The following is a 16,977-nucleotide window of genomic DNA, read 5'->3' as shown; positions in this document are numbered from 1 at the left end:
CCCTTTCCTTATTTTTCCTAACTTGTTAAAAAATCTATACAAAAATGCACCAGAAATGAGAGAATACACTTTTTGTTTTAGAGTCCTGAACTGTGTCATTATTGGCCAAAAATTAGTCAGTGTATTATGCAATACTGTCCAAGATTCTTTTATTTTATTTTTTATTAAATTTATTAGTACATCTAAAAATCACATTTTTAGCTGTCAGACACAAACAGGGATTTTTATTTCTCACTATGTGCTGTAACTCCAACAGGAAGGTTTCCGTCCTCATAATTTTCTGTGATTTGAAGGGACCATTTAGATATTTTTCAAGTGAAGCTCTTTGACGTTATCGTGAGTAACAACAGCATCTACAACCCTTACTTGTTGCAGATGGACGTCGTGTCTCTGTGAGTCAGTCAGTCGGACTCCCAGTTTTAGCTGAGCTTGGCGATTTAGAACAGAAGAAATTCAGACGCTTGGGAATCCACCAGTGTATTTGTGGATATCCACAAATACACTGGTTATTTTAAGACATATATAAGTCCTGCAAAAGTACATGCATCGTCTTCAATATTGTGGGTCAAATAAGTGTTTGATAATAAATTAAAAACTTTAATCTGCTCTTAGTTAACTGAAAGTGGGCTGACATTGCAGCTGATTGGATGAATTGATACAGTTGATGTTGAGGTGAAAGTTAAAAGGGTTAAGGCCTTGACATAGTTCATCAGTTCTCATTGACGTAGGCATGCAACAAAGATTGCATCTACTTTGACAGCTCTGTGCAATTCTGATTGATCACAAGTTTATTCCTGTGCTTCTATGTGGAAATGCGTTCAGATTTTGGTTTTTGTATCTCCAGGAGACAGGAGTATTTGTGATTGAAGAATGTTTTTTCTGATGCTGTGAGGAATTATTTACATTTGTACGATTCTTCACTATACATCTCCTATCATAGTAATCCCGGAAAGTGGTTTATAAGTCCTGGGTGGAAATTGCGATGTTGTTGTTCGCAGGAAAGTGTGGCGTTAGCTCCTTGACCTCTTTGTCAAAAGCAAAACAGAAAATTTAGGGTCTGTGCTGTTGTTTGTGCAGTCCATAATCACATGATTATTCGGACAAAGCATGTGGGAGCGTTGAGGATCAGGAGTTAGCCTCACCCAACCCGATCAAATTTCTACCGCTAACTGGTTGCTGACAAACACAATAGATTGAGTGACGGGTGGCATTATGTCAACGGTTATCGTTCTAGTAGAAATGCGGCACCTGGAGAAAAAAATTGAGGACACCCAATAAAATATGAAGTTGTTTGGCCAGTGCATCACATGCTTTGAGGACCACCATCAGCTATGTGGTCGAGTCAGTCGAGTGTAAATTTTGGCAGATTCCAGTTGTCATTTCAACAATCAGTGCATCTCTTGAGACTGAAAACGTTAAATTAAAGGCTAATAATACAAAGTTTCTCTACTCTAGTGATTGAAAAAGCCAACTTAGCAAGGAAATTTCAATAAGAACAATTTCTAACTTTTTTTTTTTTATAAGTATTGACAAGCCAACAACTAAGGAGCCTACCTCAAATCAAGCAAAACAACCAGAGACTGCAAGAGCACCAAAGTATTTCATATTTGTAATTTCAGCCAATCATTTCTGTATTTAGCAACTGGTAAAGCCTGTGTGCTTTACCAGTTGCACGGCCCTAATCAGCATGAAGTCTTTCCTTATTAAAATATTTCACTGTTATTCTCCTGATTGCTCAGCGATGACTGCCTGTATTTACAGATTATTTAAATTATTCTCCGCGTGTGGGCCCCGGTGGCTTTGTGTTTGTGTGCGTTTGCTCGTCAGAGGGGTATGTATTGACAGATGGCCCGCTCTCCGTGAGCTGAGCAGAGCTGCTTAATGGAGAGAAAAAAGAAGTGGAGAGGGAGCATTAGTTGGCTCTGTCCTGAGTTGCTTTGCCTGCGATAGAGGAAGAGACATATTAACTGGGTCGCAGCATTTCTCCTGAAGCACTCCGTCGTGATCCTAATTGATGTCTGTGTCTTTACTTGTTTGTTTACAATGATTTGTCTTTCCCCTCAGTCCCTCTCCGTGCATTCTTAACTTCCATCCCTCTTCCTCCTCATCATCGTTCCCCCCATCTCGGAGGGAGACAGGTGGCCGGTAGCTCCCTCTCCTCCTGCCTTCTCGTCTCCCCGCCTATTTCCTGCGCTCCATCAAACAGACAAAGCCCGAGGTCTCGCCATTGGAGCCTTGTGAATTTTTCAGCTGTCTGAAAATCTCTGGCGGACAGAAATTTACAGTAGCTTCAGGGCAGCGGACCGGGGACAAGGGCATCCACACATTTACACACAGAGACACACACGCAGTCAGCAAATTTGTGGAGATCTTGGTAGCTTACAACACGCGTTCAAAACACACTTGTGATGTACAGTTCAGACCCACAGCAGACAGACGGGGTTATTCCTGCGACTGCATTGATCCACTCAGAAATGTTTATGGCTCCAGAGCCGCACTTCCTCTTAAAATACAATTTGCGTTGATGAGTCAGTAGGCGTGGATTTCTGACAGGTTTATTGAAAATACAACAGGAAGCTGTAAATATGAGCAATCCTTATTCTATAATAATGTCAATTTGCGCATCTGTAAACCTCAAATTGTTTCCTCGGGTGTATTTTTTCTGGCTTTGCCTTTTAGCGGGAGGACATAAGTACATTGGGTATTAGACGTGATGTATCCAGGTGACTTTTTTTTGCTCTGCTTTCCTACAGAAAAAAAAAAAAACATTTAGATCTTCAAATGTTCCTCAAATGTGCATTTGACTTTCCTAATGTTTTATAGTAAGATTTTAGAAACTTTCATTGTTTCTGTGCAGATGTGACACTAGATTAGTTACAGGTAGGATGACCTCGATTAATAAAACATCACAGTTCCATAGTACAAGTTAAACATAATACTGTATAACATGATACATGTCACCCATACCGACCACTTGATATCAATTTCTCTGGAAACTGAGGCATAACAAAATGAATGAGTGTTCAAAATATTGTTTTCTTGCCTTCAGTTATTTATACAAGAAGCAGAGAAGTGGTGCACCTTATGTACGAGTAGCCACAGTAAAACAATGATGTGGATAACAAGGGCAAAACAACTTTAAATAGTTCTTAGCATCTTATGTTAGCCACTAGCAAGGCTAAAATTGTTACTATTATTAAAACAACAGTATTGCCTGGACACTACAAATAATTTCTATATCTTTTCCAAAGGGCTAACAAAATGTCAACATCTTGTATTTTCTATGATAGATAGAATTAGAAAGCTAAACTGAGTAAAACAGAGCATGTTTGCTGTACCGTGTTCAGCCTTCCTGTCATCTGCTGAAAGTATTGCTCTCTCTTGCTCTTTTGCAGCCTGAATGACCCACAGACATTTTTCAACATATCAAAGAAAATACTATGTTCTTTTCAGTTATTTCTTATCTTTCTGTGTTTCATTTGAGTTAATTTTTCACACCTCTCTGATACAGAAAATCATAACAACTTAATTGTTTCCATACTAAACTGTTGGTTTCTCTGAAGACCTGAAAGCTCTCAAATATTTGCAGTTGAGTTCTTGGTGCACCGTTAGCTAAAAACAAACAAACAAACAATATATTTAGCTGGATATTTTACCTTTGTGGAGCAACAAAAGTACAACAAACTGATTTTAGCTGAGTAACTAGTTAGTCTACTTTAATTTAAAAATAGCAGTGTCTTAAGAGTAATGGGTGCTGCTCCTTTAGTTCCCAAGCAACAGATGTCAGTGGAAATATTTCTAATTGGCCAAATAATTTTTTTATTATAGGTTGAGGAAATGTGTGGGAGTCTTTTTTTTTTCTTTTTCGGTTTTTGACTTTTTTTAAACCTACTGGCGATTGACCCATGTTTAACCTGGACCAGTTCCTGGATGACCAAAGTCTCAGAGGAGATGCGGGAGGAAAAAATTCAGATGCTACTTCTCTGTGTTTGGAGTGAAACTTTATCACCTGAAAACTTTTCAGATTCACAAACGATTCTGTCAATTTATGCATAGAGAATCTATTTGAAAATGTTCTCACTTTTTCAAATTTTTTATGGATTTTCAGTTTTTTGTTTGTCAAAATTATCTTTGTTCTATAGCCCCGTAAGCCCTAAATGGAGCAGCTGCGATCCAGTCAAATTTGCAGTACCGTAATTCCCTCACATTGCGCCATCTGAAAAATTTCAATGGTTTCTGAAAGGGAAGATGCTGCTCTTTCCAGCCAGTATTGGGCTTTCATGGTAATTTCACCCCCGCCGCAGCAGGGGCACTCTTTTAATAGACGGTAAATTGTGAAAATAACTTGAAAGTCCCAGTTCTTATGTATAAATGGGCAAATATATTTACTCATAGGACATTTAAAGAACTAAGTACAATTAAAATAAGCAAATATATCCAAGTGAAGATTTTTAATGTAGGACATACAGGATTAATATTTAAAATATAAATATTTGTCATCAAATAGTTTTTAGTCTTCTCCAACAAGCTAGTTGGGGGCTTTTGTTTACATCTGCTGTAAACCGGTCTGTTCACATGAAGTTTTTTTTAACATTGCACATACCACCTTTAATGAATGTTTAACCAACATTTCAAGGAGGTCACAGTTTTTTCCACAATCGCTTTGCATCTAATTGCGAGCACAGGACTCTCAGCTTGTTGAACTCTTAATCCTTTGGTATCTGCTACATATTAGATTATTTTGACTAAACCAGATTACAGAGGTAATATGATTGAGGGACTGTGACGAACAACCAGGTCAGCAAGTTGTCAGCTGGTCTGCGGATGATCTCTAGATATAATCTTTTTTGGGGTTTTTTGTTGTTTTTTTTTTAAGATCTGCTGAATAATCTTCCACTAAGTTGGACAAACACAGAAGCAAACTCAGAAATACACAAATCTCCTCGTGACCCAATTCACCCTGATAAACTTCATTCAGTCCAATCTGAACTCAGCTGTCTGAATCTCTGTGGAGCACAGAGATGCTTTCTAAACTGCTGTTTCTGACAGAGGCACTCACATTAATTGAGCCTGTGTGACAGAAAGTGCCAGCGGACTCTCAGTGGTCATTGTTCAGAGGGTCAGGAGAATCAAAGTGAAGCAAGACACGCATGCAGTCAAGCTAACCAGCGCCTCCACGGCGGGCGTCCTCATGGGACGGTGCTAAAAACTTGACTGGCGCCTGCTTGGCAGTAGCTCCAGTGTTGGGGAGAGAGAAATGTTCAAGGACGAATTTTTAATCAATTAATGGCATGTAAGAGATCCTGTGTCGCATGTAGCGTCTACCTGACATTCCACACCTGGCCTGGTGTAAGTTGATCCCTTCTCATTGTGTACAAACTGATCTTGTCCTGCAGAATCTTGCAAGCATTATACATGCGTGTGTGTGTTTGTGTGTGTTTTGCGATCCCCAGGACCTGTCCACTCTGCAGTGTGATGTGTGTATCTTGGTGTTCTCAGTGACCGACAGGCGAAGTTTCCACCGCACCGCCCAGCTCCGCCTCCTTCTCAGGGAGTCCCAGCCACAAACGCCCATCATCCTGGTGGGCAACAAGAGCGACCTCGTCCGGTCCCGTGAAATCAGCTCAGAGGGTAGGTAGAGCTCAGGTCTTTAAAGTTGTACGCACCCACATCTGATGACGTTGAAACTGCTTCACTGCTCAAACTAAACATAGAAGTTGGATATTTCTCCATACTCACCTAAACATTTTTTAGGGGAGTTTTATGTTTCTGATGTTTGCCCTGCACCTCATGAAGGTCAGAACTCAATGTAAAACAAACCTCTAAAGTTAATATGACATACGTTTCCTAAAGTTTGAAGTTCCTTTGAAGACACCTTAGAAAATTTTAGAGTGAGCTCAGCTTTTGTCCAATTGTATAAAACAGTTTCTTGTTCTACACTTTCCTTTTTCACCGCGTCACAGGTTCCCAATACAGTTCAGTAGTTTACAAGACAGGAAGTTTGCTCTTTGAAAGGTCATAGTGCCTCCCATTATTGTCACTAAGGTAATGTTTCTTTTAAAAAGCACAGTTAGCATTTTAAGTGTCTATAGCCTGCAAACTGCAGGGTTGCTAACTGAATCTATAGCCCAGCTTGTTAGGTTCCCAGTGTTTCTGCATATCAGTGTATGAATGTGTGTGCGTTTGTGAGTGCGAATGGGTGGATGTGACTCTAGTGTAAAGCACTTTGAGTGGTCAAAATGACGGGAAAAGCGCTATACAAGTTCAGTCCATTTTACCATTTACTACAGTTAGTGGCTGTCGTGTTTTCTGGCTTTGTGAATCAAAAGCCAAATGACAATATCATTACAATAACAATCAGCACAATATTTTCTTTCACAATGTAATGATAGTTGCTTTAATGTTGTATATAAAAACAATCACATCATGGCCTGTTTCTATGTTTTCTGTTGTTGTTTTTTTTTGTTGCATTGAAAACTTAAAACCATGGTTCAGTTTTCATTTTGGTAATGATTCTGTCAATCTTCTAAAGTGGTCATTTTGAGAGAAGCAAAACGACGATAAACGTCTGATCTTCTCTCAAAAAGCTGTTCAGCTCAAATGCAGAGCTGAAGCACTGCATTTGTTATTAGTGCCAATGCATTCATTAATCTATATTTGATAGATTACAGCTAATCCATGCTGTGAAAACCCAATTTGCTGTATATAGTATAGTATCCTGTGCCAGGTTTACCTTTAATCTTTTATAAGGCTTTAATAGTTCTCCTTTAACCAGGGAACAGATATAATATTCAAAATAATTGGTTTGTCCCCTTTAATATCCCACTTTAACTTCTATCTATAATGTCACTTTCTAATCAGCAGAGGGCACTCTTACAGATTGCAGATAAGATATGGCCATAGTGCCATCAAATGAGTTGGCCCTCATTGTTAAATGTGTCTGTTGTTGGGTGTAAAACATAATTCCTCCCTTCTGTTTCTCAGGCTGCCCAGTAATATAGATTAAAGGGCAAAGGATTTGTGCTGTTTTTGGAAACTATGCAAAGACAAACATTGATTTAAAGCATTTGGTAGTTTATACCAGAGATTTTTGATTGGCCATGGAGGTAAGGATTAATTAACAGAAAAAAGTAATAGTATATTTTTATTTGAACGTATTTGTTTTTTTTATTATAAATGTCCAAATTGTGGTTTATTTCATGGTAAGTGATATAAAACTATAATGATTCCTTTCATAATGCTACAGTGTTTCCCCTGTTTTAATAGAAAACTCTATCAGCTCTATTTATTGTTTGCAATAAATTGAAAAATTGCAAACCATGCAAAGAAAATCACTTTCTTCAAAACACTCATTAAATAAATGTTGCCACAATCTGCATAATCCTTGCTAATGATGTTTCTGTAGCTCATGTAACTAGTGTTTATTGATACTAACCATTAATATTTATTAAACAAACTGCATTAGTTTTCTTCTTTTTTTTAAGGACTACTTTGTGAATTTGAAAATTATAGCATCCTAACAAGCATTAAATGATAAATTTTTTGGTCTGCCCAAGAGGGTGGTTGAATAAATTATTTCACAAGCTTATAACTTTATTATTATAAAGTCATAATAGAGGGTAAGAAACAGCAATGCTGCAAATGTTACATTGTGGATTTACAATGGTGTATAACTTTCTTCTTACTTACCGTAATCTTTGTTTTTAATGTGTCCACAAATCAAGTGCAATGATTAAGCCATTATTATGGCTTAATTCAGAATTAATTAAGCCATTATTATGACTTAATTTATCTATTAACCCAGTTCAACTTAATTTAAAAAGCATGCTTTTTTCACGCACTGCAAAACAAATACAAATCTGAGCTCCACTGTCAATTACCTTAAATTCAGTGATATGTTTTATGGGACTTACACTTAAAGCTTTCTTAAGGTTTAAGTGCATTAAATTAAAGTGTTTATGCAGTGTTGTAGTTAAAAACATTGATTTGTCAGAATCAAAGCAGCTTTATAGTAAATTTGGTTAAATGTGAATGAATAATCAGTTAAACAAATGAATAGATGTATGTTATTTTACTTTACTTTAAGGCTAGTTTTTCACAAACATGCACAGCATTGCTTTTATACATTGCATTGGATTGGGACTGTCATCAGCCAAAGGCTTGATCTTTTACCATTCTAGCAAAAAATCTCGACTGAATCTTTGCCAGACGTGGCAAAGTGTAAACAGTCTCCAAAAATGTTACTCTGTATTGTTTGAAATACTGACAACTCAGGTTAGAGCAAAAGCTACAATCATGTAGTTGCTTTAAGTTGACTTTACTAGTTTATTATTACGGTGGGCTGCAGAGGTTTAAGGTTTGCCCCGACCAGAATTTCACAGGTTATTGTGTGACGAACGCAAGATAAAAAATTTAAAGCAGTCTTTGTTTCTTTGTGTTGCCTTCAAGCAGTTCTTCAAATGGAATATCTTGAATGGAACATTTCTTGTAATTACAGTTATCTATCCTGACACTTTTGCTGCTGTTTTCAATGAGGAGTGACTAAAAGCCCAAAATAGAAGTGTGCAAATAATACATGCCCTCTCTCCCACACATAACACACACAGACATATCCGTTTTCCAAAAAAACAAACCTTGGTAACTGTGCACCAGACTAGCTATGTACCAGACTCTGTCTTTGATTAATAAAATTAATGTGGTTAACCATTGGCAAAACAAAAAATATATTTTTTGTAAAATATAGAAATACATATTTGTTTCTTGGCAAAATTTCTTGGTTTAACTAAAGCAACATGACTTTAACAGCACTAGATCTGAATTATTTTATGAATCACTGCATTAAATAAACAACAATCTATTTTATACCAACAGTAATATCTATGTATTGATTCATTGACTTTTTATTGAATTACAAAGCTGCTCATTATGTCAGATATTTTTAGTTGACAATGGGAATAAGTGAATCACAATTGATGTAATATTTTTTAATCAAGTACCACAACTACATGTAATGCACACTAATTTCTCAGAGTGAATAAAATTCAATGTCCGCTGCCTTGTTTATGCATTCCAACTGAGAGATTTATCGCTTAAATTCACCCAAATCTCATTTTGTTCAAAAAGCAACACCTGCAGACAACACTTCCAATTGGCCAGAGTTTGCAAACCTTGACTTACAACCAATAAATGATGTTTGTGTTGATTGACCAAAACGTGAAATGCACCTTTTTTGTTCTGAATATCAGAAATGTAGGACAAAGGGCGCTTCTTGACAATTTAATGTAGGACACCTCCTCCATTTATACAATACAAGACAAGGCTTTTAGGAATGGTTTGCAATCCTAGTCAGAAACTCATAATTACTTCACTTATTCTGGAAAACTTTGAGTCACCTTCACTCTGTAACAGCGTCCACACCGAAAAGTATCCTAAGAGGGAGTAAAGTAGTTGCAATGAAAAAGGTAGTTTCTGACCTACTGAAACACTTCCTTTCCTAGGTCGATTTTTCTGTCATTTTTACTATTTGTTGGAAATAATGAATAATATTTCTGCCTTATTCTTTTTTTATGATTAAATGTTGTTTGCAAAACGGGGATGCAAAGATGGGCAGTGTTCTGTCTACAGTTCAAGCTTGACTTACCTTTCAAATATTTACATGTTTAGTAGATTTTGAGTATTTAAAAAAGCATCATTTTTACTATTCGTACATAATTTTAAAATATCTCAAAAACCTGGTGGGCATGAGTCAATAAAAACGATAAATCATATTAATGGGACCTTTAAACATGATATAAATAATGACATTTTTTAATTAAAAAGTGACACTCAAAAAATATTTTAAGATTTTATTTTATGGAAGGCACTTTTGGGCTTCCACAGACTAGTGCGTGTCACTCCTGCTGTCCTGCTGTCTTTGGCATTGTCACTGTTGTGGCGTCTTAGTTGACTGTTGATTCTAAACAGTGACGGCTATATTGCTGTCTTCAGAGCTTTCCCATCAGCCTGAGCTGCACTCTGCTACATCATCCATGCCGCTGTGAGCTCAGTGACAGCAGAATATATTTCTTAGTTTTATGTGGTTTCACTGTTATGGATCAGTCAGAAATGTACTCAATAGAATCATCTGATGGGATGTTTCTGAGTAAATTCATTGGACTCTTCTGTGAATGTTTCATGGCGTGCTGCCAGGCTGAGCTATTAACTAGATTTCATTAACGTTTAGAATAGAAATTAGTTCACAGAGGAGTCCAGTGGGAGGAAAACGATTGACCTTGATTACAATTTGAAATCAGTGCGCGCGCACGGAGATGGAAGACCCTGAAACATCTGCCGTAATCTCAGCAATTTCAGCCGCATGTCAAGTTAGCAAAAGCAAGCGCTTTGGATCCCCTTGGGCTTTTCCCCTTGTTTTGGTTTTGTTTTGCTTTCCAGATGGCAGGTCTCTATTTGCATTATCTGCCTCTAGCAGGACACCACAGCTCCTGCGATCTTTATGTTTGTTTGGAGCAACCGTATGTGCACAAGCGGCTGCACGTCCACAGACACATTCGATGTGTTAACGAGCGTTCCCATCATCTCTCTCCCCATCTACTCGCTGCCTGATGTCGGCAGGGCTGTTGTGAAGCAAGGGCTGTGATAAGAAGGATGAGAGGAAGAGGAGTGACACAGGGAGGGACGGGTGTACAAAAATGATGTGTGTGTGCGTGTGTGTGTGAGTCTCTGAGTGGGAACCTCGTGTTTAAAGGAGATGTGTGTGATGCATTGTGCCAGTGTCTGGTGGGAGAGAGTGAGGCCTATTCTGCCGTCCTTGAAAGAGTCACAATGAGTTCCTAAAACCTCAGGCTGAGCACAGTTTAAGACAGGAAGGCGATGGGAGAGTTTTGCAGCCACACTCTGCTTATGGCTAACCTGATTTTACATTCGCAACTATTGTGTATTTGGAAAAACATGCCTGACTAGCCCGCCAAGTTCACTGAAAATGTTCTTGTTTTGCATTATACCTCCGGAAACAAGAGTTGACTTGTAAAATCCCTGCTGTGATTTCTAAAGAGAGCCAAAAAAGGAGCCTAAATTACAGAAACAAATACAGATTCGAACTTAAAGTGAGGCTCTGTGTTCAGCTGCTTTTGTTTTGTCTGTTACGTCTTACCATTTTTTCATTAATAGTCAAAAGATCTCCTGTCCTCGCTGATTCAAAATGGATGACCCTCACCACAGTGGGTGATGATAAACATTCCTTTAGAAAATGTTCTCTTTGATCTGCCTTGGCACACACTGTTAATCATTTAAATTAATTAATTTTTTTCTTCAAAGGCTCTACTTGATTTTAAACAGCAAATGAACATTTCTGTTATTGTGATCATAAATTCTGCATTAAAATTTATTGCATGTATTCATATGAATAAAATGTATTCATTTATGTAGAATACAAATATACAGTATAAAATTGTAAGTTGGCATTTGATTTATTATTAAGTATTTTTAATTTGTTGCTGTTCTGCTCTTTATCCGTTTTATTACTCATGACGCCTTAATCAAAATTCACTACATGCATGTATGAAAAAATGTTAGCGTGTCAAAGTTTACTCTTTAAATGTGATAATTTACGTCTTCTGTCCAAGATTGGGGGGATGACCTGAAGAAATGGTCACTGATGATGTAAAACATCATATTTATCTGCCACATCCACTTCACTGCTGCAGACAGAGAACAAATGTAAAACTGTAATAGAATTTGATGATGACCTGTTGTTTTCTGTGCACTTAGCTTTTGTGTTTTGCAGTGAAGCAATTTAATTAGCTTTTGTATAATATCTTTGTACACTGAAAATAAGTAAGAATTAGCCTAAAGGTAACTTCTAATATAATATCAAGGAATGATTGAGTTTAAAAAGCTCCTATATTGGTTGAAAAGTTTTCTCTTATTTCAAATGGACTAAGATATCTGCATTAGAAACTAGTAAAAAAAAAATTAAAAATCTTGGTAAGATTTCGCTTTTTCGGTGTGGAAGGTTCTAATTGGTCATCAAAATGACACTCCAAAGGGATGGATGAATGGACGGAAAAGCGTCTTCACGATTTAAAATGAATATTATCATTACTCTCATTCAGGAGATAATTTAAATGATGGGAAATGGGATCCTGTGAAAATGCTGTGTGCGGTAGATGCAGTAATAATGGACAAAATTTGCAAAAAGATGTCCTCATAGTTGAGGAAGGCTAATTGCTAATCAGACCTGAGTCATTTCTATGAATATAAAACAACTTGCGTTCAAAATTCTCATGAAAAGTTACATTGGCTAATCATAAACCTCATTTGCATGAGACCATTGTTTAGCTTGGCATCAGCTTACTTTGAGTCATAATGACCCAACTGATTAACATTCATGATTATAGGCCTCAGGCTGTGAGCTTCGTCATTCCACAGATGTTTCAAACCAGACGTTAAAAAAATATAGAGAGAGGGGAAAATGAAAGATTAAGCTAAAAAGGGAGCCTGTTAGTGTGGCTAATTCCTGAGAGGAGACAGTACTTGGTGGTGCTGATGGGATAACGGTTCCCCCTGGCATCACATCTAGAGTGTTGTTGCTGCCACCAGAGGAACTTGACAAGGACACAACTTCATGATGCATTTAGCACGGACAACACAGCTTTCCTGTCAATTACTCCACATTAATTGTTTCCATTTGTCCTCATTTCTGGTGTTTCAATGACATTTTTCAATTCTGCAAAAGTGGGGGGAAAAAAAAAATATGAAAAGAGTCCAAAATCAGCTTCTGGTCCCGATAGAGTTATACTGGCAGAACAACTATTCTCAGCTGATTAGGAGTGATACAAAAAAGCAGTTTCAGCTCACAAAATTTAGCATGTAAAATAAATTCAGCAACAAACGACACAGTAGTCTCATGGGGAGCCCACACTGGTATCGCTGCACTGTGTTGTGCTAATTGGTGCAGTCCAACTGGCTGGGGTTGTCAGAATAATCTACATTTTGCTGATAATCAATGATAAAAAAAAAGAATTTCTTCCAAAATACCCACATTCATTAAAATTTATAGAAACAAAGACCTTTTCTTCGTCCAGATTCTGAACTTTTCGGAGTTGCACTACTTCCTGAACAAAAGCAACTTGAAGACACCAATCAACCGAGCATCCATGTTTTTGTAATGAGGGAATGAGCTAAAGTATGGGGGGATTTTGCTGCCATAAGTCAAGAGCTTATACGTTCGGATTGAAAGAATAAGACCTATTTCATTTAGTTCAAAACTTGTAATGCTTGAGCTTAAATTTTCAATTTGAAAGCTTCACCTTGAGAGAAATCACATATGTACTGTGAGAACATGCAATCTGTATGCAGACCAAATACCAAAGGATGCAAACGCTTGTTCTCCTCGCTGCAAAGCAGCGCTGCTAAAACCTTCACCGCTTAAGCTTTTTCTTTTTTTCTTTTAGTGTACATTAAAGCTGACAAAAGTCCACTAGGCTCTATCCAAAATGCAACATATGTAAAACTACCAGAAATAGAAATTTAACAGAGCTGCTACTGAATATATTCACATGAGCCAGATCCTTTTCTTAGCCTGTCCTTTAATTACTTGTTCGGCTTTATTCAAGGTACATTCTGCATGTTGAATAAGGTGAAGTGTATACTTCACCTTGAAGATGACAAACATTGACAGCAATGACTGCCATCTCATCCACTTTCTTGCTAAACAGAAAAATTAGTATGTTTTTGCTACAAGACAGTTTCTCTTATTTGTTTGGAACTAATTATGAAAACAAAAATTGTCCTAATGTTACTAATGATGTTTTGTGATATACAAATAAGAACCCTATCGCTTTGATAATGGGATACTGAGAATTTGAACTTTATTATTCATTTTTTGTCTTTATAATATTTAATTATAGTATCACAAAACATGCGTGGATGCAACATGGGAAGGAAAATTTTACCTTTCAAACTAAACTCAGACATAAATGCACCTTTTTAATGCATTATACCAGATAGCAGGTTTCAAATATACAAAAGCATATAGCAATTTTATATCTGCTAAAGTAGCATCCATGTACAAAAGTATTCAAAAAAATTAGCATTTTTGTCAGAAATGATTAAAGCTTCTTCTTTTTGTTGTGTTGTGAGAAATCCCTTCCTCTTCTGCACTTTCAGTTCATGCTGACTGCTATCCACTGGAGGTAAGGTAGTGACTACTGATAACTAATTCACTCAAAAGAATACCAAGCTGAGCATAGCTATGGGTGGGGCTTAAAATTAAGACGAGCATGTTGCTCGGGTCATTCCAGTCTGGATTCAGATGGCAAATGTCTTCCACTCTGCCCAATTTAGGCAGCTTTGTGGTTCCTTACCTCGCCAGCCTCTTTAAAACCCAACTACACTTTCACTTTCTCCTTTTCATCCTGTAGGAGTGAATTGATCTTGGCTCTGTTGCTCTCATGCTGCTCTGGTGTTCACCGACGGAGAGGTGTTCCTTTTCATCTTTTCAGTGGAGCAATATGAAGGTCTGAGAGAATATAAACAATGCTGAATAGAATAGGAGAGGAGGCTTTTGGCACAGCAAACATCCGGCATTTGCATTTACTATGCTGCATGATAATGAGGTGCGCCAGAACAAGTAGTAGGCATACTAAACAGGAATTTGAGCGCGTTCATGAAACCCAATGTTTTAAAAATCTGAAGTTGTTTCTCAATGTTGCCTCTTGATAGACAGAAGTAGGTTCTTACAACTTTGTTGTAATTTGCCTTTTGAAGTATTTTCTAAAGGAGTAACAAATATTTTCCCATTGTAGAATTTATGTAGAATAAATGCTAAGAAAAGAAAAAAGAATCAATATCTGTGTCTCATTATCCTTAAGCTGTGGTTGCTTTTTTTGACCTCTGGAATCTATAGATTTAGAGAGACTTTCCAAAGTATTTATTTCCCTCCTTTTGATATCTTGTTACGCTACATTTTACTACAATTATTAATACATTTCATTTGGTGGCAGGTCTCTACAAGTTTAATTTATCTATATACTGAAAGTCTGCAGAATAGCTCAGGATTGTGTTCTTTTTCTGAGTGATGCTATCGTGTACAGTCAGACATTAGTGGATGGGGAAAGTCAGTCAGACGTCTATCAAAAAAATAAATAAAATAAAATAAAGTCAACCAAAGAACATTGACCAGGGTCAGCAGTACTGAAATGCTCCTGGAGTGCCTGAGAAGAGTCCTGATGTTCTCTGTGAGCACGCGGCATTAATTTCTTCTGATGCGCTCGCCTGACGGAGGAAGCTGAGTGGCTGCCTGACAACCTCCGTGAAGAACCGGAGGCCCGCCTCAGAGTGCTGATCTCATAAAATCTATTTATGGTGCGTACGGTGACACTTTAATTCTGGTATCTCTTACCTTCCTGCTGTCCTTTTCCATCTTTGCCACACACAGCTACACATACTGTCACAATGGAACATATTTATCATCCGCTCCGTGTGGTGACGCCGTTTGCCCTGCTCCTCCGGGCTCGGGTTAATAAGTAGCCGCGCTCTGTTTGCGTAGTCAATGTTCTTCATGTCTGTCTGTCCCCTCAGTCCATCTCCGTCCTCTTTCTCTGTACGTGTGCTTGATCTACCACCTTACCAGTCGTCTTTTCTTATTATTCATCTCTATCTTTCCCTCGGTTCCTTGCTTCGTTTCCCTTAGTCAGCAAAAAGTTACACACTGCATGTTATCATCTCTCTTTCGCTAATCTAAACACATCTCTCTGACCCATTTCTTGTCCTGACAATCTTTTTCCTGCTCTCTTTCCGCCTCCTCACCATCTCAAATTTGCTTCACCTGTTTTTTGGCCTTATTCATCCTTCACACTTTCTTCTTGCCTCATTTTTTTTAAAACTTGTCTGTTTTCCTTTTTTTCTGACTGTTTCCTCTGGTTTTCTTCGAAGCAAAATTAACTTTGTATTAATTTCCGATTGGCATCAGTCGGACATTGGCCTTTTGATTCTACATTTTTGACCAGGTGATTCTAAATTTTAATGGTTTCTCATTAAGGAAGACATAAAAACAGTCTTCAAAATATTTTCTTTTCAGCATCATCAATTATTTTAGACCAGAAGCAGAAGTGCTGCCGCACCATGTGAGAGAGTAACCAAGTCATTTACCACAACAAAGGCAAAGACAATACAGAAATACAACTGTACTCTGAAATATGCAAAAGAGAAACAAATTTTAAATCCATCCTCTTCTATTTGTAGCAGAGGTTTAAAGTAGTAAAAAAAGATTAGTATGAGCAACCTCATTGTCAGTCTTCCTGTTTTGAAATGCAGTGAAAAATATTGTTTCTTTGTAAATATCTTCTTCCATCTCAGTTCATCCTCAGATATCACATTGCTAAGATTGTAGATAAGCAGCTACAGGTCTCTTTTCTTCAGGAACAGCTCGGTGTGTCATGATAACAAATGTTGCTGGATGATAAATTATCCCAGAAATGATTCCAATAAACGATAATATCGTTGTTGTTTCCTAAAAGTAATGTTAGAAGAAAAAGAAAACATTTTTGGAAAAAAATGTCTTAGGCCTTTATTTTAGGAATAAAGTCTTAAGACATTTATATATAATTTAATTATAATACCATCATCAACAATGTTGATGATGGTATTATAATTCAAGCTTGCCCTCTCAAAGACCAACAAACTCTAATTTTTTAAAGAACTGGAAGATGCTTTGAATACACAAAAGACAAAAACATGAAACAAAAACCAAACACTTCATCATAAATTAAATGGATTATGAAGTCTCTGCAAACAAAATGACTCTTCGAGAAATATTAATCTTCAGCGTGGAAATGATGGAGCTCATTTGAATTTATCGTGCGATTAATTGCTTATTGTGACAGGCTCAGCAGCAGTGTCTCTAATAGACCAGGGTTTGTCATTTGAACCTGACTGCATCCGGTACGGCACGAACTAGACACGACTTTTGACATCCCG

At 37.3% G+C, this 16,977-nt stretch overlaps 1 protein-coding gene across 1 annotated transcript in view; it reads left to right on the top strand.

Moving 5' to 3' along the window:
• rem2 (RAS (RAD and GEM)-like GTP binding 2) overlaps positions 1–16,977 on the top strand; it is a 42,460-nt gene that overhangs the window by 18,810 nt on the left and 6,673 nt on the right. Inside the window, exon 4 of the mRNA XM_055033663.1 lies at positions 5,454–5,631. Within this exon, the coding sequence (XP_054889638.1) occupies positions 5,454–5,631 (178 nt within the window). The remainder of the gene's footprint in view (positions 1–5,453; positions 5,632–16,977) is intronic.

The sequence above is a fragment of the Poeciliopsis prolifica genome, unplaced genomic scaffold (genome assembly GCF_027474105.1).
Source record: "Poeciliopsis prolifica strain line A6 unplaced genomic scaffold, Auburn_PproV2 SCAFFOLD008, whole genome shotgun sequence".
Lineage (NCBI taxonomy): Eukaryota > Metazoa > Chordata > Actinopteri > Cyprinodontiformes > Poeciliidae > Poeciliopsis > Poeciliopsis prolifica.
This window is presented reverse-complemented; position numbering and strand designations above follow the sequence as displayed.